At 43.0% G+C, this 27957-nt stretch overlaps 1 protein-coding gene across 3 annotated transcripts in view; it reads right to left on the reverse strand.

Annotated features, from left to right (window-relative positions):
* Positions 1-27957, reverse strand: part of ERICH3 (glutamate rich 3) — a 569740-nt gene that overhangs the window by 280774 nt on the left and 261009 nt on the right. For all 3 annotated transcript variants that reach the window (XM_086953866.1, XM_086953868.1, XM_086953865.1), the window contains exon 10: positions 6816-7099. In XM_086953866.1, the coding sequence (XP_086809992.1) occupies positions 6816-7099 (284 nt within the window). The remainder of the gene's footprint in view (positions 1-6815; positions 7100-27957) is intronic.

Below are 27957 nucleotides of genomic sequence, written 5' to 3' on the forward strand. Positions count from 1 at the left end.
TTTACAGGTAAGTAAACATTTAAATACATAAAACGAATTTCGTTGCGCGCACTGCATCACATTTGGTGATGCAGTGTGCGCAACGAAATTCGTTTTATGTATTTAAATGTTTACTTACCTGTAAAACTCCGTAATCCATACATTATTTCCCCCCACCCTGCCCCTCCTCCTGCCCACGTCACCGCCCTATAGAAACACCTACTGCCGACCGCTACTGTGTGGCACACATACATGCCCTAAGGGCATGTATGTCTGCCAAATGGCACTTTTAAAAAAGCACAAAATTGCTTTTTTAAAGGTATTTGTTATTTACCACCAACTTGTAGTTGGTGGTAAATAACGAATCCTTAAACCAAAAATACACTCACTTGAGTGCTCCCTACATAGGATTTAAGGATTCGGGCCCACATGCATCAAGCACTTTTTCATTCGCAAACGGTGCGATTCCTTAAAATCGGCCGTTTGCGAATGCAAAAGTGCTTTTTGGGATGCATGAAGCAATTTTAGAATTCGTAACATGTTTGCGAATTCTAAAATTGCGGGTGCTTTTAAGAAGTCGCAGATGTGCGATTTCTTAAAAGCAATGCATCATTATTTTAAAAAGTGAAAATTCGCAAATAGGGTGCCAAATTTACCGAGTGGTTGAACCACTCGGTAAATTTGGAAAAAGTGTTTAAAATGTTGAAAATGCTTTTTTTTCAACATTCATGTTACGGACACACATGTCCTTAGGACATGTGTGTGTGCAACATGATGCGAAAAATACATTTCAGGGGTGCATGGGGGGGTCCTTTGGACCCCCCCCTGCACCCATGAAATTTTCTAAGTGCCACTCGCAATTTGCATTGACTCCTATGGGCCTTTTGGCCCATAGGAATCAATGGGAATTGCGAAAATTAACTTAAGAATTCGGTATTTCTTTGGGATTCGGTAAAAATTGCGATTTTTACCAAATCACAAAGAAATACCGAAAAAAATGATGCATAGCATTTTGCACTTCTTAATTTGCGATTCCTTATTTTTCGCAAATTAAGAAATGCAAAATGACACAATGATGCATGTGGGCCTCGGTAATTTACTGATTCCTTAAATTAAGGAATCAGTAAATACCGAATCCTTAAATCCAGCCTCCTACATCGCAGAGGGCTGAATATCGGTCGGTAACGGGACATTTACCGATTTTCGGCCGTTACCGACCGGTATTTGCCCACCTACATCTAGCCCTTAGACTGATATTCTATGGTCCCAAGCATAGTTCTGTTCCTGAGCAGAATCCCTCAAACACTAGGAGAGCTTTCAATGGCTGGGCCGGTATATATGACTTCAGCAGTCCATCTGCCACAGGGCCACCACAGCCCCGCCAAGTACCACATGTTAGGTATTAGACTAACACATTTCAGTGTGGTGGCCTGCATCATTGCACTGAAATGTGAAGTTCTATATTTACAGTGCCTCCTCAGCTGTCAAGCCGGAGTGCTGCTTTTAGCACCACTGACAAGCTGCTTGTGGCTGTCTTGAGGGATGGCTCAGCTCGCTCTGGGCTGGCTTACGCTACAATGTAACATTCGCCCGTGGCATGTATTGTATTGTATTGTAATTGCATTTATATAGCGCTTACTACCCCTGACAAGATGTCGAAGCACTTCTTCGGCGGGTAGCACGCTACTCCGGGACCCATAGAGGATTAGTGTTGAATTAGTATAGTGAAGCACGCAAGTACATTTTAAGTGGTGGATAGGTTAGTCAGTTATTTGGATTTGGAATGACAGCAGAAGGATAGAGGAGGAAAAAAGGTTTGTATTTATATAGCACTTGTTATCCCTGATGTGGTGTTGAAACATGCTATTCAGGAAACCCATAAAGGATTAGTGGTGAATTAATATGGTGAAATATGAAAGTAATTTCAGTGGTGGATATTAGTCAGTTATTTGGAGTGAGAAGGATAGCGGAGGGATAAAAGGGGAAGAAAGGTTTGCATTCATATAGCACTTGTTACCCCTGATGGATGTTGAAGCGCTTTTCTGGCGAGTAGCAAGCCACTCCGGAACTCAAAGGATTAGTGTTGAAAATAAGTATAGTAAAATATGAAGAAATTTGAGTAGTGGATATGTTATTCAGTTATTTGGGTAGGGAAGGGTAGGTGGCGGGATAGTGAAGGGAAAGAGGTTTGTATTTATACAGCGCTTGCTACCCCTGATGGGGTTTTGAAGCGCAAGTAGCACGCTACTCTGGAACTCATCAGGATTAGTGTTGAATTAGTATGGTGAAACATGAAAGTAATTTAAGTGGTGGATATGTTAGTTATTTGGGTTGAGAAGGGTTGGGGAGGGGTAGAAAAGAAGGAAGAGTTTAGAAACGTTTGTTTGGGGGGATCGGTATAGTAAAAGAGGTGTAAAATGATGCAAGGAGGGGTAGAGTAGGAGAGAGTCTAGAAAGGGTTATTTTGGAGATCATAGTAGTGGTATGGGGTTTAGGGTTAAATGAGAGAGTGGATGTAGAGGATATATTGAGCAAAGTATATGCTGAGAAATAGGGAAGTGCATTGGAAATGCTAAATTAGAAGAAAGTGATAAATATATAGATCCATAAGTACATCGAAAGTATATTGATGCATAATAGAGGTGTGTATATTGGGCAGCATTTCTGGCCCTTGCCCTGACCAGTCTCGAACAGGCTCAAACAGGCAACTGCCCTTGTCCTCTCCGCCCTTCACAGGCTCAAACAGGCAACTGCCCTTGCCCTCTCCGCCCTTCACAGGCTCAAACAGGCAACTTCCCTTGTCCTCCGCGCCCTTAGCCTCGACGCCCGGGCTGAAACGCCCTAAACCTGGTGTTTTATAGCCCTAGTAATCCGGTGACCCCGTCAGCCAATGGGAACCCTAGCCCTAACACTATCCAAACACAACACTAGCCTTAAAAATCTAGAGCCAATAGGAGACCAGGACCTTACAGCCAATCTTAGCCCTAGTCCAAGCAACCAATCAGTTCAAAAACCCTAATCTCTAGTACAATAGCGGCCCTAGCCCTACCAGTAGTTCCACCCCAAGTCCAAGCAACCAATGGCACAGGAAGCCCTTGTCCCTACTTCCAATAGAAAGCCTAACCCTACTGTTGGTCCCACAACCAGTCCAGCAACCAATCACACCAGAAGAACTAATCGCTACTTCTAATTAAAAGTCTACCCTTGCCCTAGTCCCACCCTAATCCCAACAACCAATAACACAGGAAACCCTAGTCCCTACTACGAATAGCAATCCTAACCCTAGCCCTAGTCCAAACCCTACATTTTTTGAATCACAGACCCAGAAAACAATCAGAACACTCAAATACCCAACCAATGAGGACAGTAACCCTAATCCAATAGAAACATCAGATACAACCACCAATCAGTGTAAACATGTGACAAACAATATCAGACAATATAAATTCCAAGCGACCTCAGACAAGGTTTACTGGCCAGTGTGTTGGAAGTTGCTTTTCCTGTTCAGAATCTCCTAAGAGACAGAAAGGCTCAATCCACACTTTGGACTTCTGCAGGTAAAGACCTCACTAACTTGAAATCTAACAAGACTGTTCAAATAAAACGTTAATCCCTCTACTGGCTAACCAAGCATTTGCAATGCATTAGGTCTCGCATTAGGAAAGTTTGAGCTATTGGTATTGTAAATGACAATTTTTGTATTTATGTGTTGGTTTTGAAAATAGCGAAATTAATAGCTTTGTCATTTGCAGTGCCAATAGCTCCAAACTTCGCAAATGTGACACCTATAGCATTTGTAATGCAATATGTGTTGTATTTACGTGACTTAGATGTATTGATATTACAAATAACAATGGCTTTTAATTGTTTTATTAATTAATACTTAAATAAAAGTTATTGTAATTTTTAATGGCAATAGCTTAAACTTTTGTAAATAACTTTTGTGAAGATTATGTTCAGTGTATTTTATTGTGACGGAAATCCAAGAACAGAAGTGAAATATTAACATCTTTTTGTGACATTTGTAATAAAGCTTGAAACATTGAGAGAACATATTTGAACCAGTTGTTGAATGATTGCACAGACTGATGCTGTAGTGGCGCTGAGTGATATTGTGGTGGCGACGAGTGATGCTGTGGCGTTCAGTGATGCTGTGGTGGTGCTGAGTGATGCTGTGGGGGTTCTGAGTGATGCTGTGGTGATGCGATAGATAGAGTGAGTGCGATAGATTGACAGAGGGAGGGCGATAGATAGAGTGAGGGCGAGAGATAGATAGAGTGAGGGCAATAGATAGATAGAGTGAGGGCCATAGATAGAGTGAGGGCGATAGATAGAGTGAGGGCGATAGAGTGAGTGTGATAGATAGATAGAAGGAGGACAATAGATAGAGTGAGGGCGATAGTTAGAGTGAGTGCAATAGACAGATAGAGTGAGGGCGATAGAGTGAGGGCGATAGATAGAGTAAGGGCGATAGATAGAGTGAGGGCGAAAGATAGAATGAGGGCAAAAGATAGAGTGAGGGCGACAGATAGATAGAGTGAGGGCGACAGATAGATAGAGTGAGGGCTATAGATAGATAGAGTGAGGGCGATAGATAGATAGATAGAGTGAGGGCGATAGATAGATAGAGTGAGGGCATTAGATAGATAGAGTGAGGGCATTAGATAGAGTGAGGGCGATAGATAGATAGAGTGAGGCCAATTATCGAGCAGCGCACGATCTGTCCACAGAGTGTGAACAATGTCTAGCCTGCATGATTTGAAAGGTTGACCCTTCAACTTCACATCACAATCACTAACCATAAGGTTGGCTATGAAAGATTTTAATTAATTTATGTAATGCACTGGATATTGGTCCGACTAGTTGCAAGGTTTTGGCAGTGCACCATATATAACACATCAAGTATAATACAGAACCAACTTTCACTAGATAGAGACACCTAACTTGTTAAAACAAGTTTTATCTGCTATGTGAGTGACGTCTACAAAACGTATAGCACCTACCCTCTCCATAAACCTTTTCTACGCTTGGAGGTTTTGTACATTGTATTAACATTCCAAGCATCTAGTGCAATGCTCATGATCTCACACTTAATAAAAACAGATGCAGTTAAAAATATTTTCATTTATCTTCCAGGTAAGATGATATTTCACATTCCACTTTGACAGAGGTAAACATGAATGCTTTTAGGTGTTATTTGTCAGTATGAATATAGTGAGAATATAGTGAGGTCATAAACTTTACATTTTGTGTGCAAGTCATGGTTTGCATAGATGTTGCGCAAATTATGAATGTACAGTGTTTTTTCAGTTTTAATTCCTAAATAACTGCACTATAGCTGTATTTTAGATGTACGGTTTTTTAAACGTGTTGAACAAAGCTATCATTAACTATACTTTAACTTTTTTTTAAATTAATTTTAATTTGTTTTTATTATATACAACATACAAGAGTTCCATGTGTACCACCCGGAAGAGGTTCTGTACTCAACTCATCACATGCAAACATCATCCAGTGCGCACAGCCTGTGGGCGTTTATTTAGGGGATTGGCTGCAGGGCCTGGCCCCAAAGCCCATCCTGCCACAGGCAGCTGTCGTGCACAGTAGGGTTAATCGCAGGGTCTGGCATCTGGTCACGGCGTGAGCCCAACCTGATGAGAGCAGCGAACACTCAATTTGTAAGAGTTTGCAGATCCAAAATTTGAATTTGGATTTGTGTTTTAAGTGCAAGCTTGACGGTCTGTTATCACAAACACAAGGCAAGCTTCACACACCTGTGCTGGATCGGCAGCTCTGGAATCAAAAGACCAACAACAGGCCAACAATATCCTGTGAAGCTTGCCCATGGTTCACAGTGCCAGGCTGTGAAGTTTGTTCTGTATTTGTAGTTTACAAAACACAGGGGACCTCGTGGGAATCTTCAGATCCAGACGCTGGTAGTTACTGCTAACAGCAGACCCATTTTTTTGTATATAAACATTGGGGCCCCCCTGACAGCATGAGCGGGCGGGGCAGCAGACAATTTAAATTTGTCAGCGCAGCCTGCTGCTCTTCGGACCGCACGTTTTTATGCTGCGTACACAAAATGATGTAACGACCTGACCCGGACTGTGGCTTCCACCAGAACAGTGGTGTTTGGCTCAACAGGCAGCCTGCACTGCAGGGCAGTCGCGACCGCTGCCACTGCCTGCAGTCTATGCAGAAGGGAATTGTCGCAGTGGGCTGGCCCGTACCGTCATGCCGCTGCTCACTACAGACTAGTAAGAGTCACTACCTTCTCCAATCTAAGTTATTCTACTTTCATGAGCTCCTGACACATCATCATGAGCCTAAAAATAGGGTGACCAGATTCAGAAAAACAAATACAGGGACAGTCCACAAAAATAGAAATAGGACTTTGATTTTTCATCGAATGACAAAAGGGTGGAGCTACATAAAAAATATTTGTCTTTGATACAATTTGGAACCCATAAGAATACATATTAACCTTTTTTTGAAATGTGATATAGCACTGAAGTTTAAAACTTTTAATTTCAAATTAAAACTGTGCAACTGGTGGGGATTTTGCAATATAGTCCTGCCGGTTGAGCAGAGGCAAGCCAACTCAACATTGATGGGCTAGGAGGAAACCGATACTAAATTATCCCAAATGTATTAGCTAGAAATAAGAAAAACACAATTGGATGTAAACAGGCATGGGGATATGAAATCAAATAGGTTAGAAAAAGTAGAATGCATTCTTGAAAATCAAAATCCCCAAATCAAGAGAGCTTTAATGAGGGGAGCATATGCCTTGAAATTATCTCTAGCGGTATATTATGAGTTACCCCACATACCATCTTTGGTTTTATCTCCATTTTCACTGATGAACTCTTCTTCCTCTGCATCTCCCTCTAGCTCGGTTTTGTCCTCTGATGTCTCCTTATCTGCCCCATAGGCTGACAATGTGGCTGACATTGCTCTTTCCAGTTGCATCTCTTCAATACATTGCTCTTCACTTTTCATTTTGCCCATCATAGTCTCTACTTTTGGATCTTCATAGTCTTCATCATCGGGATCTTCTTTTCTTTTTTTGGGAGGAGGTGAAGGCTTTTTATCAAGACCCATTGCAATGATGCACCTGGAACCATACACAATTGTATAGGGTATGAGGATTTTTCTTGAGTAAGAGCGAGAATGGATATAAGTATAACTGTGTCTTGCATCAAAACTCACACTAAAATTACGTTTTCATTGGCATGAACAAAGGTGAAAAATACCTATTTCAGTATCTTCCTCTATATCACATTGAGCACAAAGTTAATTAAAACTAGCTTAAAGACTGTTCACATATTTGCAGACTAACCATGCCCCAGAATAGTGGGGGCGTGGGGCTGTAGACAAGAGGGTGTGCCTATACAAAGGGTTGACCAGTGCTTTACTCCTGCAATGTGGTGCCTTAAACCATGTGGTATATAAGGTGAAGCTACAAAGTCAGGCGGTCACGGGCATGCAGAAAAAGATGTGGCTTTAGAAAGAGCACAGCCAATGTGAATGTGGACCCTTGGAACTCTCAGAAATTGATACGGTCCCACCAACACTAATAGGTAGCATCCATGCAGCAAGGGATGGGAAACAACAGGGGAAAATGTCAACACAGCTGCTTCTTCTGAAAGAGCCTATCACCACTAGCTAAAAAGGCATATTTTGGCAGTATTAAAAGGCCTACATTGGTTTCCTCCAGCAGTAAGAATTAAAATTTAAGCTAGAGTGCATCACATTTAAGGTCATACACAGCCAACTTCTAAAGAAAGCCTCCTGCATTATAAGCATTGTTGCACCATTGAACAGGCCAGGAAGATGGCCACAAAAGGAAACCATTACCATATATCGTCTGTACTAAAGACCGACACTGGCTTATGCCATTAGTAAGAGTACATTTCAAGCTAGCATGCATCATTTGTAAGGTAATAAATAGTGAACCTCCAAAATACCTATGAGCTTTGTCTCTGTCTAAAATGAGACTTCCCAATTCCTAGTTGGGGAAAGAAGTCTCTTATGTTTTGTTTGAGATTCTACAAACCTACAATGCATGTATTAATGAATGAACTCCAGACCAGAAAGATTACATATGAAACGCCTTTGACTGTGGTGCTCCATTATTCAGTCCTGAAAAGCCAAATAAGGAGTCTGACTCGCTAAGGAAGAAGAAGCAGCACTATATTCAGGAATATTTTACTCCTCTGAACAGAACAAAAAATCATTAGGTCTGAGTAGATCCTTGTTAGAAATGGGGTAGCCAATTCTACTGGGGTAGCATGAAGCAGAGCGGGCAGGCCAAACTCCTGAGGACATGTGTGAAGCATCCACGCAGTACCCACATACCACACACCAGGCACACTACAAAAGAGGCACGACGCTGGGTTGGAAGTAAAAGAATAACTCATGTATTGTCTCCAACCTGCAAAGGGCGCCAACTGGCACCAGGGCAAAGGATGCCAGGGGGGATTATTTACAGGGAAAAATGGGTAAAGCAAGAAAAGGTAAGTAAGTCCATTAGTGTCCAGCTGAAATGAAAAGAACGTTAGCAAATGCATGAAACACGGGGTCAGTATTGCAGGGAAAACACAGGCATTAATCCTTGCCAGGCATAATCACATTTACCATGGGCATCATCCGGCCACTACATTAGGTGTAAAACCAGGAGGGGGCATAGGCATCCACACCCTGTACTAGGCGTACAAACAGTAACATGAAGTATATCTAGGCCGAAGAGCATCAGCGTGGGACGATCCAGTGGAACCAGGCATCAATACCTAATCAGTAAATAACCTTAGCACAGTCACCGCTGGCACCACTGCGCAGTCACAGAAAGGGGGGAGGGGGTCTCCAGATCAAATGCCCCCTCAACCAGTGTTTCCAACCTGCAAAGGTAAAACACAGTAATGCACAGTAGGGCGCCAACTGGCGCCAGGGCAATGGATACCGGGGGGGATTATTTACAGGGAAAATGGGTAAAGCAAAAAAAGGTAAGTAAGTCCATTAGTGTCCAGCTGAAATAAAAAGAACGTTAGCAAATGCATGAAACACCGGGTCAGTATAGCAGGAAAAACACAGGCATTAATCATTGGCATAACCTCAGCAGTAGGCTTTAGCGTAAACTAAAACATTAGGCATAACACCGCGGGCCTGGCATTAGCATCTCCTGTGTAAAGAACCTTAAACACCTAGCATCAACATCTGTCTTAGACAGGCATAATCACATTTACCATGGGCACAATCTGGCCACTACATTAGGTGTAAAACCAGGAGGGGCATAGGCAGTGGAACCAGGCATCAATACCTAACCAGTAAATAACCTTAGCAGAGTCACCGCTGGCATCACTGCGCAGTCACAAAAAGGGGGGGGGGGGGTCTCCAGATAAAATGCCCCCTCAACCAGTGGCCCCCAATGATGGCAACTGACCTCTGTCCAGCGGGGCAGTTGTGTAGGAACAGTCCAGTCCAGGCCTGACCCTGTCACCGGGGGATGGGCACCGACAGTGTGCCCCGATACACCCCCCACCACAGTCTAAAGGAGCCCCCACTCACTGGGATCCTTGGGATCTTCCTCTGGCTCCGGGCTCTCTCCGGCGCCAATGCGGCAGGAAGGGGCAGACAACCGCTTTCATTTAAATTTGCACCACGGGCAGAATCTCGCGCTGTAGCGCTTAGGGGCACAGCGCAGGCTCTATATGCAGTGCTTTGTGGGCAGACAGTTCCTTAGCAACACAGCACTCCCCAAAGAACAGTTCTCCGGGGCCCCACAGCGCTTCCAGTCAGCACATCGCTTTGGGGGTTCAGTCCTCCGGATACAGTGCTTAGAGTACACAGCAGCGCTCACAGCGCTTGGGCCAGCAGCAGTTCCCGGGGCAATACAGCGCTTTGACACACACAGCAGGGCAGGCTTGGTCACGGTGCTCTGGGGACACGAGGCAATCTCCCGCGGGCCAGCGCTTTCAAGGGCACAGCAGGCTGCAACAGTCCTGGGCAAGGTTAGCGCTTTGCAGGCACACAGCGCTTCTTCTAAGCACAGCGCTTTAGGATTGTGGTGCTTAGGGGGCAGACAGTCCCAGCAGCAAGCCCCAGGGGCCCCAGGGTAACACTCCTCACCTCCTGGGGGGTCCAAGGTGCTCCTTCCCTTCCAGGCGCTTCTGGGCGCAGCGCTTGTGTGGCGCAAGGTCCCGGCAGCTTCTGGGACCTAGGAGGGCCTCCCTTCTTCGGGGGCCTGGGGGACAGAGCAGAGGCACTACTGGGCCAGGTCAACAGTCAGTGAGGGCTTCATCAAAACAGGGCGGTAGGCTGACACCATCCTCCACTGCAACGTGGCCCTCCTCCTGAACAGCAGCCTGAACTTCTGAGGTGGGGCTTCCACTAGCCCTGAGGACAGTAGAGGAGTTTTAGTTGGGTGCAGGGTCCAGGACACAGGCCCAAGTGGCGGTATCCCCTGGCAGCAGGTCCCCTTACGTTCCTGCCCCAGCTCTGTTTCAGCACATGACAACTCTACTGGTCTACCTATTCCAGAAAGGCTGGACGCTTCTTGAATTCTCAAGCGAAGTAGTTCTAACTGGCTCAGGGGGAGGAGTAGAGCACCCTGGGTGCCAGGCTTTCCCTCCAAATGCAGTGATTTACCATGGGGGAGACATCCTAAAACAGGGGGGTGAAAAGCGAAACATTTTGGGAAAAGGGGCCAAGTTCAACAATCCTTAAAAATGTGCACACTCTCCACTGTTCAATCATTATTTCAATATCTGGTTCCTGATCATTGTTCACTGTCTTCAATCTTCATCTCCAGAGAGAGAGACTTTAAATATGAAGCTCCGTTTGCAAAATGCAGTCAAGCATACTTCATCACTAATTGACTAGGTGCCTCTTTTTAATGCTTCTCGCTTTTTAGAAGACTAGTGCTAGTTGCCTAATTGAGGTGTCTGTTTCTCTTGGTCCTGATGACTCAACATCTACAGAACAACTTATATTAGAATACACTTCTATAGTGGCACTTAGACTTTTTATTCATACAACAGGGGAGGAGGAAATTATTTTCCAACCCCTTATCCGGGAAGGTCCAATTTCTCACATGAAGACAGCAATGCATTCTGTTCTACCTTCAATCTTAAAATTAAATAATAAACAACCTATGGTACATGTGCCCAAACTGTCAGTTCTTTTTCTTCTGTTAAAGGTTATAACTTCAGATGTAGGTCATAAGATATGTAATGCGGTCACGACTGAGGTCAAAATTACCTCCGAAGAAACTCTTGAATACACAATATTCACACTGGCCGAGCTTGCTCAAAGCAGCTGAAAGGGTAAAGGATCTCTCTCCCTGCAATCCACTACAGGAGTAGAACTCTTTAAACGTTTGTAAAGATTCGGTGTTTGCCTTTAAATCCTAATACTGTCTAGATGTAATTGAAATCTCTGACTGTATTTCCATTTTGTCAGACACTACTTGAACTAAGACGAGGGACTCATGTCAGTGCAAGGATACAATAAAGTCTATTAATCGTATCAGGAAAAAGTATAATAAACTCTGGAAAATTAAAAATAAACCACTAAAGAAACCTACATTTCAGAAACTCTCACAAGAAGTTGAAGTTATTGCAAATGATGTATGAAAGTAATTATTTTGGACAATCTTGTGAATCACGCTTGTCATATTGAAGCAACTCCAATGGTTGTCTCTTCTCGCTGTGAGAAGATCTCATCACCACAGCATGATCAGATCCCTGCTTCTAACTGCATTGTTTCTAATGAAACTCATGTTTTATATCAGACAACAATGCCTTTTTTCCATTATCTGTCCATCTACAAAGGAACTTGGATACACTGAATGTCAGTTATGAGTTTGAATCACACTGCCAACTATCAATCTACGCCTTGTATCATCTTATCAGATATTTTCCCTTCGTTCAAGGGAGATTTTGTTTTGAACAGACATAATATTTTTAAATTGTTTTATAACATTTACGATCTTAGACCTATGTCCTATAGGAATATAGATTGGGTTACAATTACTTCAAGGTGCATAAATGGTCAGCTTCATTATGAACAACAAATCTTAATTTTTGAGGAAGCTTTTTTATAAAAATGGGTATGGACTTACGGGTAGATTATTATAACCCATCATATACAGCAAAATATATAGACAAAAGACCTCTACATATCACAATGGAGGCTGAAAATGTAATGGTTTCTCCTCAACATGGCCATAGAGAGGTTTATGAAAAGTCAATGACATCGTCTCGCTGGCGCTCTAGTTGTTAGAACTGTGGCCCCTTGCTCTATTTAAGAACCCCAATGCCACAAATGCGCGGCGGTTACTAGTGTGCCAGTATATAGCAACTGGTTATATGCAAATTTGTGTATATAAACTGAATTTGCACTGTTGGGTGGAATCTAATTTTATAATCACATTACTTTTAAAGTTTGAAAAGCTTTTGTTACTCACCTGGTCACTTTTACAGACCTTCTTATAGTATTTGGTACTCCCTTTCACATTCCGGATCAATTTCCCACAAAGGCGTAATTTTTGCTCACTGACATGCTGTAGTGGTTAGAATCGTGGCCCCTTGACCTATTTAAGTGCCCAATGCCGCAGATGTGCAGCGGTTAGTGTGGCGGTATATGTCAACTTGTTAAATGCATAGTTGTATACATACCCTAAATTAGAACTATTGGGGGAATCTAATTTTATATTCATATTACTTTAAAGTTTAAATAGCTTTTATCGATCGCATGGTCCCTTCTACACACCTTCTTATAGTATTTGCAGCTTTGTTCCGCATTCCGGACCCGATTCCACACAGAGGGATAATTTCTGCTCATTAAAGTGCTGTAGTGGTTAGAATCACGGACCCTTGCCGTATTTAAGAACCCTAAGGCCACAGACACGCGCAGCAGGTGTGCTTAAGGCAAGCCTGTCTGCGTCCATCCACGTCCAGATCACAGCGAGTGCCAGCCATGCTGTAGAGTGCCACCAGTCAGAACACACCCTTCCAGGTGTACTCTAGAGAGGAATTGTTGAAGCTTTTAGCTTCAGTTCATTCTGAATCTTGAGGACAACGGGTCACAGGTTAAATGTCATCACTTTGGGTTCTCTCTCCCTTCCACTTATAAGTCTAGTCGGGCTTCTTTCGGAGCAAATTCTCTCGGTGGAGCTCGTGCCCTGGCTTCAACTACCAAGAGCGTCTCCTTCTCTGCATGCCATATAAATTGCAGAGCCCTACCTAAACATGCCCCCAATGTCTCTAATTTACTTTCTGAGCATTGTTGGGACTTGATGTTTTAGGAGAAACGTAGCTAAAGGAGTGTTCTTCTGCATGTTACCCTAGCCAGTCCTGTAGATTTCAAATCGAGCATAGGAGCATAAAAATGGTGACAGTGTGATAATTATGCATTACTCCTCCTTCTCATGCTCCATTTCTAAATTGGAGAGTATTACCAATATTGAGGGATTCGCATTTACTGTTGTCTTGGCCCCTTTTTTTGCTCTATCCAGTGTACTAATTTAGAGACCACCAGACTGTACTCTACATATGTTGTCCAATGCCCTAGGCCAATTGTCACTACTTCATGCCAATTTCTTGACATTGGGCGACTTTAATCACTTGAACTGTTACAACTTGAATTGCAGACAGCTCAACAGTTTTTGTCTACTCTTGAAGGCTTTAATTTAGAAAAGTTAGAAAGGGTCCCACTCACAAACCTGGCCATACATTAGACCTCATTTTATCAAACCCAGGGAGAGTCCTGATTCCTTTTAGTGTTCTTTTAACCTTCTCTAGTACCATGGCATAAAATCTCTGATTGCCACTTTTTGAAGATGCAACAGTCTATCCTCATCAATTTTATGGGCACTCTTGAGCAGAACATGGAGGCTTTTTATGTCTTGCTTGCTAAGGCACTAGACTTGGTTTCCCCACTAAAAACCTCCTCTTCCAAGAGATCTAAGCCATCCACTTCTTGGTTTTCTGCTGCCTTAAAATAGGAGATATTGCAATGCAAAACACTAGAGCGGCGATGGAGGATCTCTCATGACAAGAATGCAAAGACTGCTTATTAGACTGCCATGAAAAGTTATCATGCTGCCATTCATAATGCTCATAAGGCTTACAGTTCATCCATGAACACAGTAGCAACATTTAAGGCTTTCAAGCTTTTTAAAATTGTCAACTCTTTTCTTTCCCCGAATGATCTAAGAATGTTAGTTCCCCCTCAATCGACTTATGCAAGAAAATGCTATCTATGAGCAATTTCCTGAGAAGGATTCCGAACTTCGACTAGAGGCTTCTATTTCACACTCTAGATTACTGCTTTAGACCATATATCTCTAGAGGAATCTGCTTTTTGATAAATGCTAATCAGACTCCCCTCTTGATCAATGTCCTCCAGCTATTTTAAAATATGCAGCCTCTCTTGTGAACCCCATCCTGATCAAATTAATGAGCGGTCTCTGGAACTTGCTTTCGTTGTTAAGAGTTGGAAGCAGGCTCTGTTGCCTCCTCTTGTAAAAAAAACTCTGCAGATCCCAAAGTACTAAGTAATTTTAGACCGATCTCACTCTTGCCGACAATGGCTAAACTGTTGGAGAAGACTTTCCATAAGCAGCTGTCCCACGTTTTAACCACATCGCTGCTGCCCATTTTCCCCTCCGGTGCTGAAGAATTCAGATTTACATAGTTTCATGACGAGCTCAGCTCGTCATCAGCACAGCTCCACTGTGCCTCATGACGAGCTGAGCTCGTCATGAGCATGGAAAGGGTTAAAGTCTACTGTTTGTTGCACAACTCCTAGTCTGGATTCCGAACTGGCTACAGCACAGAGTCCACATTGCTTGAAGTAACAGAGTTTTTAAGGAAAATTTAGAACAGTATTCTTCTGCTATGGTGGTTCGACACAGTTTCTCATTCTATTTTCCTTGACAGACTTAGTAGGATTGGTAACAGAGATCAAGCTTTGTCCTGCCTCAAATCCTTTACTGAAGACTGGACCACGCGGTCTTTCTCCCACCTTTCACCTCCTCTGCTAAACCTTTAGAGTGTGGTGTGCCACAGGGTTTGGTGCTGAGTCCTTCCCTTTTTTAATATCTATCTGGAGCCGCTAGCAAAGATGGTTGAATCCTGGTGCATGAGTGTGATTTCTTATGCTGACGACATCCAACTCCTCTTGGCTTATCAGGAGAATGAGACAAAAACATTGTGTTATTTCAAGCTTTGTCTTAAATCAGCTTTTGAGTAGATGAATGAAAGCTGTTTTAAGCCTAACGCTGATAAAACAGAGATTCTCTGTTTTGGTACCAAGATTTCCGTTGATTCATATTACAGGTGGCCAGTTGAGTTCGGGGTTCACCTCTTTCGGCACCTATGGTCAGAAATCTAGATTAACTTGGACAAGACCAATGTACTCATCCTGTGGCCCAACACCTCCTCTAGGGAAGACTCCTGGTGGCCTGCTGCTCTAGGACCCCACCCACAGACCATGCATAAAACCTCAGCATCATACTGGACTCCTCGCTCACTATGAACTGCCAGATTAACGCAGTCTCCTCATCATGCTTCCACACTATTCGCCTGCTTCGAAAGACCTTCATATGGTTCCCCATGGAGACCAGAAAGACGGTCACGAAAGCACTCAGCAGAAGACTCGACTTCGGCAATGCACTCTATGCAGGCCTCACCCAGAAACTCCTGAGGAAACTACAGAATCTTCGAAATGCCACAGCCAGGCTGGTCCTCAACATCCCCTGCCGCAGCCACATCTTCGATCAAATGTGAGAACTCCACTGGCTTGCACTCAACAAAAGAGTTACCTTCAATCTACTCACACACACCTACAAAGCCCTCCAGGACGCCGGACCAGCATACCTGAACTTCCGCCTCTCATTCCACATAGCCATCAGACACTTCCACTCAACTCAACTGGCCCTTGTCACTGTCCCTCAGATCCACAAAACCAGGACTGGAGGAAGATCCTTTTCCTACCTCGTTAACGAAACCTGGAACACCCTGCCTCTCCACCTCAGGCTATCCCTGTCACTGACCCAATTCAGGAAGGACCTTAAGAGCTGGCTCTTCGACTGAACCCCAGCGCCCAGTCATATCTGCAGCCCCCACCCACCTCAGTGCCTGGAGACGTTCACGGATGAGTAGGCATGCTTAACAAATACTGATTGGTTGATTAAAATTTGTTTCCAATCTCTCGATCAAGCCAAAAATCAAGGCTATTTCTGCTAACTGTTTTACTACGCTTAGGTCGCTAAAACAGATGCTCTATCGAGTACCTGAAGACTCTTGCAAAATGGTTGTTCATCCCCTGGTAACATCCAAATTGGATTATACCAACAGTTTGTATTTGGGTTTACCATCTTACCTAATCCAGTGACTCCAAACAATACAGAATTCAGCCATTCGTCTAATCCTGAAGATTCCGCTACGGGTCCCAGTGACTGCTTAACTATGGCAACTTCCCTGACTACATGTTATCAGGCAGATCCAGTTTAAGGCACTAACTTTTGCCTTAAGGACTTTTGAACAGAAAGGACCCCTTTATTAAAGGAAGAGATTCTAGCTGTATTTTCGAGTTAGATCACTGAGATCCAACAACCTTAATCTTCTCCAACTGCCTTTGATTCAAAAGGCTAAGAGAGGTGGGAGATCATTTGTTTTTCTTGCCTCAAAGTTGTGAAATGCTATTCCTCTCAGCTTGAGACATAGGCCCCCAGAAATCATTTTGGGCTGATGGCATTTTTGCATTGCTCTTGGACCCGTACTGTTAGCACTGGGATGCCTCTTTGGAGGCAGCTCTGCACTTTACAAATAACTTTGATCGCCACTCTACTCTGCGCCACGCTACTATGCGCTATTCTACTCTGCGCCACTCTACAGCACTATACTCTGCAAGACAGCACTCTCTGCCACTGAACTCAACAGCACTCTACTCTAAGCCACTGCACTCTAAGCCACTGCACGCTACTCTTCTGGATGCTATGCCACTCTACACTATGTCACTGCACTCTATGCCACTCTATTCTACTCTGCACCAATGTACTCCTCACCAGTGCTCTCTGCACCGCTGTACTCTGTGCCACTCTACTCTGCGTCACTCTAAAGCTAGAGAAACGAACAGTGTACCATGAAGCAACAGTGCAGCACCAGTACCGGAAATCACCCAATTATTTTTAGATTGTAAACATTATTGTGTGCACATTCACAAAGGGGCCCCCTGTCCAGAAGCACTTCCTCTCCACAGGGAATATAGAAACAAAAACGCCATACTGGAACTGCACCACCATTTAAAGTCCATAAACAATTATTATCCATAAGTTATTCGGAAATTTGATTCGAAGAAGAAAGTGGCTGCTAATGCAATTTGTATGGTGTTTTTTTTCTTTATAATTAAATTCAAAAACCATCAGCCAACGCATTTCGTCCTCTTTACACAGGACTTCTTCAAAGCAAAGTTGAGTTAAGGCAATACCCAATTCCTTGGGTTATGGCCTAATGGCAAGAATTATCTTGGACCCAAATTGATGCCTGGCTTCTTTCCCGAAGATCACACTAATCATCCAAGCTAAGCTGAAACAAGCTGTTCAATGCAATTCCATGCACAGATAAATTCAAAATGCCAGGTATGTATGGTATGATAGCCATGAAAATATGACAGACGTGCAAGTTCAATTAAGGACTAGGACATGATGATGGAGACTATCCACCCAGACTAATGTGCTGTCAACAAGGTACAGACCGGCGTGACATGGCCGCCGTGGTAGATACGAGTTAAAGAGTCACTTTACTCTGCGTCAATCTACTCTGTGCCACTGCACTCTATACCCCTCTACTCTGCAAGACTGAACTCATCGTCACTTAACTCAAGTCCACTCTACTCTGTGGCACTCTTTTCTATAACCTTCTACTCTGCAAGACTGCACTCTCTGCCACTGACCTCAACTCCATTTAACTCCATGCCATTCTACACCATTGGACTCAACGTCACTTCACGCCACTCTATTCTACTCTGCACAGCTGTACTCTATGCCACTGCTCTCTGCACTACTCTACTCTATGCCAGTGTACTTTACTCTGCACCACTCAGCTCTACAACACTCTACTGCACTCCACACCACTGTAATCTACACCACTTTACTTTATGCAACTGCACTCTGTGCCGCTCTACTCTACACCTCTGCACTCTACTCTGAAGCACTCCACTCTACATTTCTTCATTTCACACAATCTACGCAAATCTACTTTAAGTCACTCCACTCTATGCCGATTACTAAAAATCAATGCATGCTATGCGACTGCTCTCTATGCCACTCTACTCTGCACCACTGCACTTCATGCCACTTCACTCTAGGCTACTGTACTCCACGCTACGACACTCCGCTCTACGATATTCCAGTACGTGACACTCAACTCCTTTAAACTCTACTCAACTATATGACACTCCATGCCATTCTACACCATTGGACTCAACGTCACTTCACGCCACTCTATTCTACTCTGCACAACTGTACTCTATGCCACTGCTCTCTGCACCACTCTACTCTGCCAGTGTACTTTACTCTGCACCACTCAGCTCTACAACACTCTACTGCACTCCACACCACTGCAATCTACACCACTTTACTTTATGCAACTGCACTCTGTACCACTCTACTCTACACCTCTGCACTCTACTCTGAAGCACTCCACTCTACACTTCTTCATTTCACACAATCTATGCAAATCTACTTTAAGTCACTCAACTCTATGCCGATTACTAAAAACCAATGCATGCTATGCGACTGCTCTCTATGCCAATCTACTCTGCACCACTGCACTTCATGCCACTTCACTCTAGGCTACTGTACTCCACGCTACGACACTCCGCTCTATGATATTCCACTACGTGACACTCAACTCCTTTACACTCTACAACACTACTGCACTCTACGATCCTCTAAGGAACTCTCCCTTTGCCACTCCATGCTCCTTTACTCCACTGTATTCTACTGTATTCTACGACACACTACTGCAATCCACTCTATGTCACTCCACAATATGCCACTGCACCATACTCTGCGTCACTCCACTCTACGACACTATATTCCATTCTATGCCATTCCACTCTATGGCAATCAACTGGGCTCTACGTCACTCTGCTTTATGTCACTCTGTTCTACAACACTCCACTCCACAACACTACTCCACTCAACTCTACTCTACACCCTTCCACTAAATGACACTCTACTCCCCCACAACACTCCACAAAACTCCATGGAACTCAACTTCACTCCATACCACAGTACGCCACTCCAAGACCCTTCAACCCACTCTCCTTTATCCCATTAACTTTTAGCCATGCTGAACAGCAGCCATGGTTTTGCAAGACCTATTAATATTGCCAATGCTTGTTGAGCCTGGTGAACACACCGTCTTGAGACCTAGTGGAGTTGCAAATACTTGTGAAGACTGGTGGTGACATCGTCTGTGGGGTGCCACTTCATTCTTAACCCTCTCAGAATAATGGGGCTGCCTTACTCAAAAGCTTTGGGGCCAATAACTAGCCTTCCAGACCACTGGAATTTGCTAAAGGTAATGGACTTGTATGGCCAAGGGGTGTTGTGATGTACTCTTCCGCTTTTCTTGTAGGTTTTTAAGTAAACTTATTTACTGTTCCTTTGTAGTTTCTAGAGTATGAGGAGTTGATCAGATTTTTTTGAGACTTTCGGCCTGAGGTAGTGGCCTGATGGGCATGACCTTTTATTAGGATAGAAGTATGCTCCTGTTGTTATGGTGATTATCATTATGAAAGCATCTAGGTACTAGCAGTTGGCGCAGTAAAGTATGTTATTTATTTTAGTTATGATCCTCATCCTGCTCTGTATATATTTCTTGTTTAATACAGCTGGTTAGTGTGACCCAAAGTAAGGTGGACTTGTGCCGTGTTAGTTATCAAGGAGAAGCTTATACTTGTGTTTGGAAAGCTGTTTAGATTCAGGGAACCTGTATATTTGAATAAACACGACAGGTGAGGAAAGAACAATGATTTCTCTTTATTTTTTATATTTTCTGTCTTTTAGAGAACATGCTTGGATTTTCATAACAGACTGAGCCTGCTGTTTGGAGTAGGTTTCTGCCTTTGGGGATTATCCTGGATGCATTAATATGCATGACTTTTCTGGCTATTGCTATTTAAATCAATATAATGACTAATGAAGCGATATGTCATGAGTTAATGTAACATTCTTTCGTTCAATTATATATATTCTCAGATATGTTTGTTACTGGATTGGGGGCCTTAAAACCCACCTGCTAAAAAAAGAATGACATATAGTTCAAACAGAGGATAGTTGATGCCACTGACCATATCCATCTTAAGTTTGAGTACAAGATGAATGTAAAGATATAATTAGAGTTGAGAATCATTGATTTATATAGATGAACTGACATTCTTCAGTTAAATAAACAATATGTTATAAGTAGTAGGGTGTTATTTGAGATATATATATATATATATATATATCAATTCACCGGCAACTTTTGAAAAAAGTAACCCAAAGGACACAAGGGGACAGTGTTGAAGGTCGTTTTACTGCAGATTATTAACAGGCATTATGCATTTCGACGCTACGGTCTTCATCAGATGCCATTCAAAAAGGGAATGGGTTCCACCCTCATTTTAACACTCCTTGGCTCCTCCTTTGAAGTGGAGTTCAGCTGGCCCCAATTACAGACAAAGTCTTCCATTGTAGTTTAATGTCTTTCACTACATTATCCAGAAAACCTCTGGATTGTTCTGAATTCCGATGGGGCTCCTTAATCACAGCTGTTAAATGCCTTATAGAGGTGGGTGCTGTAATCCCAATTGCTCCGATACTGTGCATTACGATCTCTTTGACCTCCCCAAAACGCTCGCCTCATTGCAAAACTTCTTCCAGCACTGGTCTCGGAAAACATAGAGCAGTGCCTGTTTTCCTCTGTCAATTCCGGGTTGCTTCGTGCAAGAGGCCGAAATGCTGGGTAGGTTTCTTGAGGCGGTCCGAGGTACTTCCAATACCTTGACTAACTTCGCTATACCAGAACACCCTCGAACTCTTGAGAGCAGGTCCTTTCGCACGCTTCTGGTGTGCGCGCTGCAAAATCAATTCACCGGCAACTTTTGAAAAAAGTAACCCAAAGGACACAAGGGGACAGTGTTGAAGGTCGTTTTACTGCAGCATATTAACAGGCATTATGCATTTCGACGCTACGGTCTTCATCAGATGCCATTCGAAACGGGAATGGGTTCCACCCTCATTTTAACACTCCTTGGCTCCTCCTTTGAAGTGGAGTTCAGCTGGCTCCAATTGCGGACAAAGTCTTTCATTGTAGTTTAATGTCTTTCACTACATTACCAAGAAAACCTCTGGATTATTCTGAATTCCGATGGGGCTCCTTAATCACAGCTGTTAAATGCCTTATAGAGGTGGGTGCTGTAATCCCAATTGCTCCGATACTGTGCATTACGATCTCTTTGACCTCCCCCAAACGCTCGCCTCATTGCAAAACTTCTTCCAGCACTGGTCTCGGAAAACGTAGAGCAGTGCCTGTTTTCCTCCGTCAATTCCGGGTTGCTTCGAGCAAGAGGCCGAAATGCTGGGTAGGTTTCTTGAGGCGGTCCGAGGTACTTTCAATACCTTGACTAACTTCGCTATACCAGATATATATATATATATATATATATATATATATATATATATATATATATATATATATATATATATATATATATATATATATGTATAAAGCTCATTCAAAACAATATTATATAGGGTCTTTGCATTTGCAGAGACAATGCTATCATTAACATTCAGGAGGATTTGTGCATATATGTATCTTGCTGTACTAAATACTATTTTGGTGACAGTGTACATTGAGTGATATTTATTGGAACTGCCCTGGGACCATGGGCGTCTCACCTCCATTTGAAAAGAAAGAGAAGAATACAAAAAAAGACTTTGTACTAATTAAAAAATGGTGTCAGTATTTTCACTATGTACAATATGTGTGTCTTATCACGGGGTCTATGCATTTAAAAAGATGCAGTTTTTACCTCACAAGTATGTGATCAAGGGCAAGTGGTGCCCGAAACGCGTAATCCGTAATTCTTCGGCAGAAGCAGGTGCTGTGAGTCCTGTGAGTTGACGAAGGACCTTTTTGATTTAGAGAGGGGATACTCCAAGAAAGCCTTACACAAAGCTGAAACCAGAGTTGAGGCCTTATGTAGAGAAGAAATCTTGAGACCAAACACAGAAATTCCAAGCAAGGAAGATACTAAACCTGCACCCAGATTCATTACCAAGTTTTGTGGTCAATCCAATCAGATCCGTAAAATACTGAAAAACAGATGGGATATCCTGAGGCAGGACCCCATACTACGCAATTGGTAGGATTGAGACCCTCCTTAACATATGAGAGAAACACGTCACTTAGGGACATTCTAGCCCAGAGCCACCTTCGCCCCAAAGAACACAATTGGTTCAAACAGAACAAAGGGTTCCGCAAATGTGGAAATTGTAACATCACAGAAACCACCTTAAAAAGAACTAAGATAAAATGGAAGATACCCCAAATAATAACTTGCAATACTGAATATGTACTTTATGCGATTGTCTGCCCTTGTGGCCTTTGGTATATTAGGTCTACCACCTTTGCAGTTAAGAAACGCATCCTGGAACATTGGCGCGCTATAACCAACAGTGATCTAAGTTACAGCACTGCAAGACATTTCACCAAAGTACACGGGAGTGATTGGACAAAGGCGAAATTTTTCAGCCTTGACACAGTAAATCCCAACCCAAGAGGAGGCAATCGCATTGCTGCCCTCCGCAAATGGGAATCTCGCTTTATCTTGTTAGCTGGTACTAAGTTCCCCAATGGCCTGAAACAGGACGAAGAATTGTACAGTCATTTGTAAATAAATTGTATTTATCACACTACATATATACTGACCTGTAACGTAATTGCTGAGCAGATACCCTCCCTCACCCCATCGCCTATCCCCTTTCCCACCCTCCACTACCCACATCCTCACTGTTGTTTCAGAAATGTTTTCGCTGCTAACGATATCTTTTTCTAATTCATGTCAGAACAACTTGGCCAAATGTTGTACACACTTTGATGTTTGCCATGTACATTGTCACAATGTGTCCATTATGAATTGCCCTAACTTATGTGTTTCTATTGTAGGACCTTGGGAACACATCACTCACCGACAAATCACGTCTGAGTTATAAGTATGAGCACCTGAGTCCCGGACGGCTACCTGAGCAGACTCTAGTCAGATGTAGAATAATAGGTACTAGACCTTCACTACTGCCTGATCCAAGTAGAAAGATAGGCACTTAACACTACAAAGAGGACACCAATTGGGCACTAGACCCACCAGAACAAACATGCAAACCTCTTACACTTGATCAACCAACCGGTTACCCGCCAAAGCAGCCAGATCAATCTGACAATGACACATATTTTCTGATCATACTATATGTTAAATGCATGTGTTATCTCATTTTCCAGCCGACAAACCAAATTACCAGCACACACATATTAAAATGCACTGTAATGTAAAAACACCTTTAATTTTTTGTTCCTCAAAAACTAAAAATCGAAAAAATGTGACGTTTCAACATGTTGTTTTCTTTATGTATATCATGACATTTACACGCTGTATCTTTAAATTATGTAACATGGAGGCGTGGGTCATGTGACCAAGACTATGGTTGTAGTCGAAACTCGTCGTCCCTAGCTGCCAGAATAAACACCTTACCTGCTTCAATCAACCTGTGGGCTCGCCTGAATTCTGCTTCACCAGATTTCCTTCGTTGTAATATATATATATAGTACAAGTGAGATTACACTTATGTTCCCCTACCCTCAATATTTTACTGCATTGCCGCAAATATATCCGTTTAAAATTTTGAAATCCAACGAAATGTGTTTCAACAACTCTTTAATTGTCCACTCTTTTGGCAACAATGTAAGAATAAATTCATGTGGGTGCCTTTCCTCAACACTTGTAATGTTATTTGTTGAACAGAGTACTTGCTTTTAAATATGGACACATTTTGGAAGTCTAACTTTGAAGTACAAGGTCAAGAATAAAAACACGAAAATATTCACAAAGTTATTTATATTGAATATTTTTTATATTATGTATGATGCTTTAGATTAAAACATACTATGCTACGGCAAATGTTGAGTAGGGTTTACAGCTCATGTTTATTATAATTTTTGAGGTGTGTTTTGGGGAACTTTTTGTAGGTGTTTGGAGTGATCTAAGTGTTTTATATACATTTTGAGTATAGGGACGATTGTAGTTGTTGCACTACAACTATGGAGCGGCAAATTGAAAGTAGTGTGAGACAGTATGGCGGAGAGGCGACTCTCCATGGTAAGAGGAGTGTTTAAGGGAATGAGTGAGAACGAGGAATTTAAGACTGAGATGAAAGTGCTGCTGGAATGATGCCGGAAATGGAAGACAGCAGGCGGTTTGAGAGAAGGATGAGGATGGAGGGTGACCAAGAGCTGAGATAGTGGTAAGGAAACAAAGTACAGTTTGGAGAGGGTGCATGACTTAGCAAGCATGTTACTGCTGGGGGTATGAGGTGAAAAAGATGTACTCATGTTTGTTAATCGGGGAAAGTGAAAGCTAGCTTAAAGAATGGACCAGCAAAGTGTACTGAAATAACGTGTTGGGCGCTTGGTCAAAACTCCTGTAATTCTGAAAATGTTGAAAAACAGACTCTCTGTCGTTCTGAATATTGAATGTGAATCATTTTGGCATCTGTTTGTATGTATGTTGTTGTGGAGCAGATAATGGTATGCTAAAGCCTACATTTATGCAGTGCATGGAAACTAATGAGATTTGGCATAGAATTTACCGACCTAGAATTAAAGTAGCATCTGCATTTGTTTCTTTGGCCCGGAGAACTGAAATAATTGTAATATAAGAATATGATTCATTTTAGATGTCTGGAATTGATAACTGTCAACTAGACATTTCTTAGGACTTTAAGAAAAATGAACCTAATAAAAATGTGTAGACATGCTATGCTTATACACAAGCTTGAGCTAATATTTGATATTTGCTTTCCAAATAAAGTCCTGTGTAGGTTTCGTTAAAGAACTTGCTCTAATATTTGGTGCAGCAGTGAGTTCTAAGCACATTGTGTTTTCCCCCAAAACAAGTTGCCAGAGAAAGAGACAAAAACTAATCAAACTTCAGAAAAAAATGCTAAATAGGCAACAAGTGAATTGCATAAAAAACATTTTAACACCTAAATCACTAATACAAATAAGACAAGCTTTTGCAATGCAATAGGTCTCCCATTTGCAAGAGTTGGAGCTTTTGGTGATGTATATGAAAATGTCTTTTAATTATCTGTGTTGTTTGGAGTGTAGTGGATGCATGTGGAGTGGAACTATGAGGGTTGTATTGGAAATGTTAGTTGTGTAATTGTGTGGGGTGGAATTGTGTGGAGTGTATTTGTGTAGTGTAATTATGTGGCTTAGTGAATAGATAGGGATGAGTGTGGTATAGAATAGATATGATCCAAGATAGATTGGGATAAATAGCTTGTGTAGGAAGTAATGAATGACTTCAGCATCTATGTGAATGCAGGGCAAAGTGAAGGGGCGAGGGGCACTGACTTGACTTTAGAGAACGCATGCCAAGAAGGCAGATTTCCAATTCAGGGGCCGATTACAATGTCATTTGGAAAGGCTCCAAATGGGATTTGGTATTGCTGAATCTGATTCAGAACCCTTGTTTCTGAATGAATCTTTCACATTTCCCAATGATCGATTACGATGCCCGGAAACCGTTCGGGGAGTCCGAATTGGTTCCGAAAGGTATTCAGACAGGCCGAGTCTTTTGGAGCCGATTCGTACCGCTCTATGGACACGGTTTCCGAACGAGCGATTACAATGACGGATTTGGACTGCCGTTCTGATTCGGTCAGCCTGAAATGAAACAACTGATTAAATCTGTCTTTGGAGGCCTGTTGCAGGCCCCCTTCACCCGGAGGCGTCCAATTGGGGCTACTGGGGGTACCCAAGGGACCCCTCTTCCCAACCATGCACAATGTGGCAGGCACCATGAGGTGCCCACCACTGGGTGCAAGGTTTTCCCCCAACCCCCCCCTATTATCAATGGGAACCTATTCTCATAAACAAAAAGAGGGACTGATAGGGCTGTTGTTTAACGGGGTCCAGTGCATGCGCCCTAGTAGCACAGTATCAAAAAAAGAGAATGCACAGTTCCCCTGGATTCAAAAACTTGGAAGAGACAGTTGACAATTAAAAAGTGAGTGAAGGCACACCGGAGGGGATCTTCCTTTTTGGAATTAAAGGCCTCACACACCCAGCAAGCTAGGTGTCATGCTTTATCATATGGCCTTGCCCCTCTTAGGGTCGGCGGTGCAACACCCTACGGGCACCCATAAAGAGGTTCTTTGACGGGGATCTTTTATTCCTGCCGTATGGTGTAGTGGGGGTGAGGGCCCTAGGGGGTGGAAGTGAGTGGAGTAGACGTGCTAAAGTGATGTTAAAACAGGTTGGGTAGTCCACAAAAAACCTTTAATGAAGTGGTAACCCACCTTGGTTAAAAACAAAGAAAGAGAGTGGTTGCTCAGTGCGGCTCTAGGGTCCGTTAAAGCAAGAACCTACTTTACTGAATGGTTGACATGTTTCATGCTCCTTGAGTTCAAAATGATACTCAGCAATTCCTCAGGACCAAAGATGGGGAAAACTATCTACACTACTAGATGTCCAAGAGTTTATCTAGTCAAATATGATAATTATAAAAATATAAAAAATAGACAGTTGACCCTCACAAGTGAGCACATTTTGGATGACACCATGTAAATGTCTTCTTTATGTCATCCTCTCCAGGTTTCTACATGGCGGAACTAGGCGCATATTTGACTAGATACACTCTTGGACATCTAGTAGTACCATATACTAAGAAGGTGGTATAGGAGCCACGTGAGAGCTAGAAAGCAGGCCTAGGGCCTGTAGAATCGCTGGGGTTACACTGTATATGTGCAACTTATCGTATGCTAATTGAGTAACTTGTGATGTACTTTTACCTCTGACCTCATAAAGAGTGCAGAGGGGTTGTGTTTAGAATATATACCTTGTGTGGTGTCCTTTCCTTTGGTATTCAAGGGATTATAATTGGTAAAACAACATGCTCTCTGAAGTCTTAGCCTATTGACTGCTGGTCCATGCTACCACTAGGATAGCTTTCTATAAGGTTGACTTTACAACCACCATCAATAAGGGTTGATTAGACTGGTGCAAGGTGCCCACTAGAATTAGTGGATTTACAAAAGGGGGTGGTGATGAACAGAGTGTCTGAATTGAGCAGACCACTCTTACCCAGTCCAAAGATCAGGGCTTGATCCATCACCGTTATTTATCTCACTGCCCCATCCCAGCTCAGAACCTGGCTATATGCAAATCAGTCTGTCCCTGGCCCAGTGCATCATGGGAACAGGGCAGACTAAACTACCAAGCCAATTCTTTACCAGAAAGGAGCCAAGCTACCGGGGACCGGTTTCTGGCATTTCAGCCTCTTCGGCCCGGCTTGCTTGAATCCTGATGGAGCAGTGAGAAAGGGACTCATGTCTGAGTATACCCTGCCACACCTATAGTGGCCAAAATCGATTTACAAAAGGGGGTGGTGATGAACAGAGTGTCTGAATTGAGCAGACCACTCTTACCCAGTCCAAAGATCAGGGCTTGATCCATCACCGTTATTTATCTCACTGCCCCATCCCAGCTCAGAACCTGGCTATATGCAAATCAGTCTGTCCCTGGCCCAGTGCATCATGGGAACAGGGCAGACTAAACTACCAAGCCAATTCTTTACCAGAAAGGAGCCAAGCTACCGGGGACCGGTTTCTGGCATTTCAGCCTCTTCGGCCCGGCT

Source organism: Lissotriton vulgaris, chromosome 1_1 (genome assembly GCF_964263255.1).
Source record: "Lissotriton vulgaris chromosome 1_1, aLisVul1.2, whole genome shotgun sequence".
NCBI lineage: Eukaryota > Metazoa > Chordata > Amphibia > Caudata > Salamandridae > Lissotriton > Lissotriton vulgaris.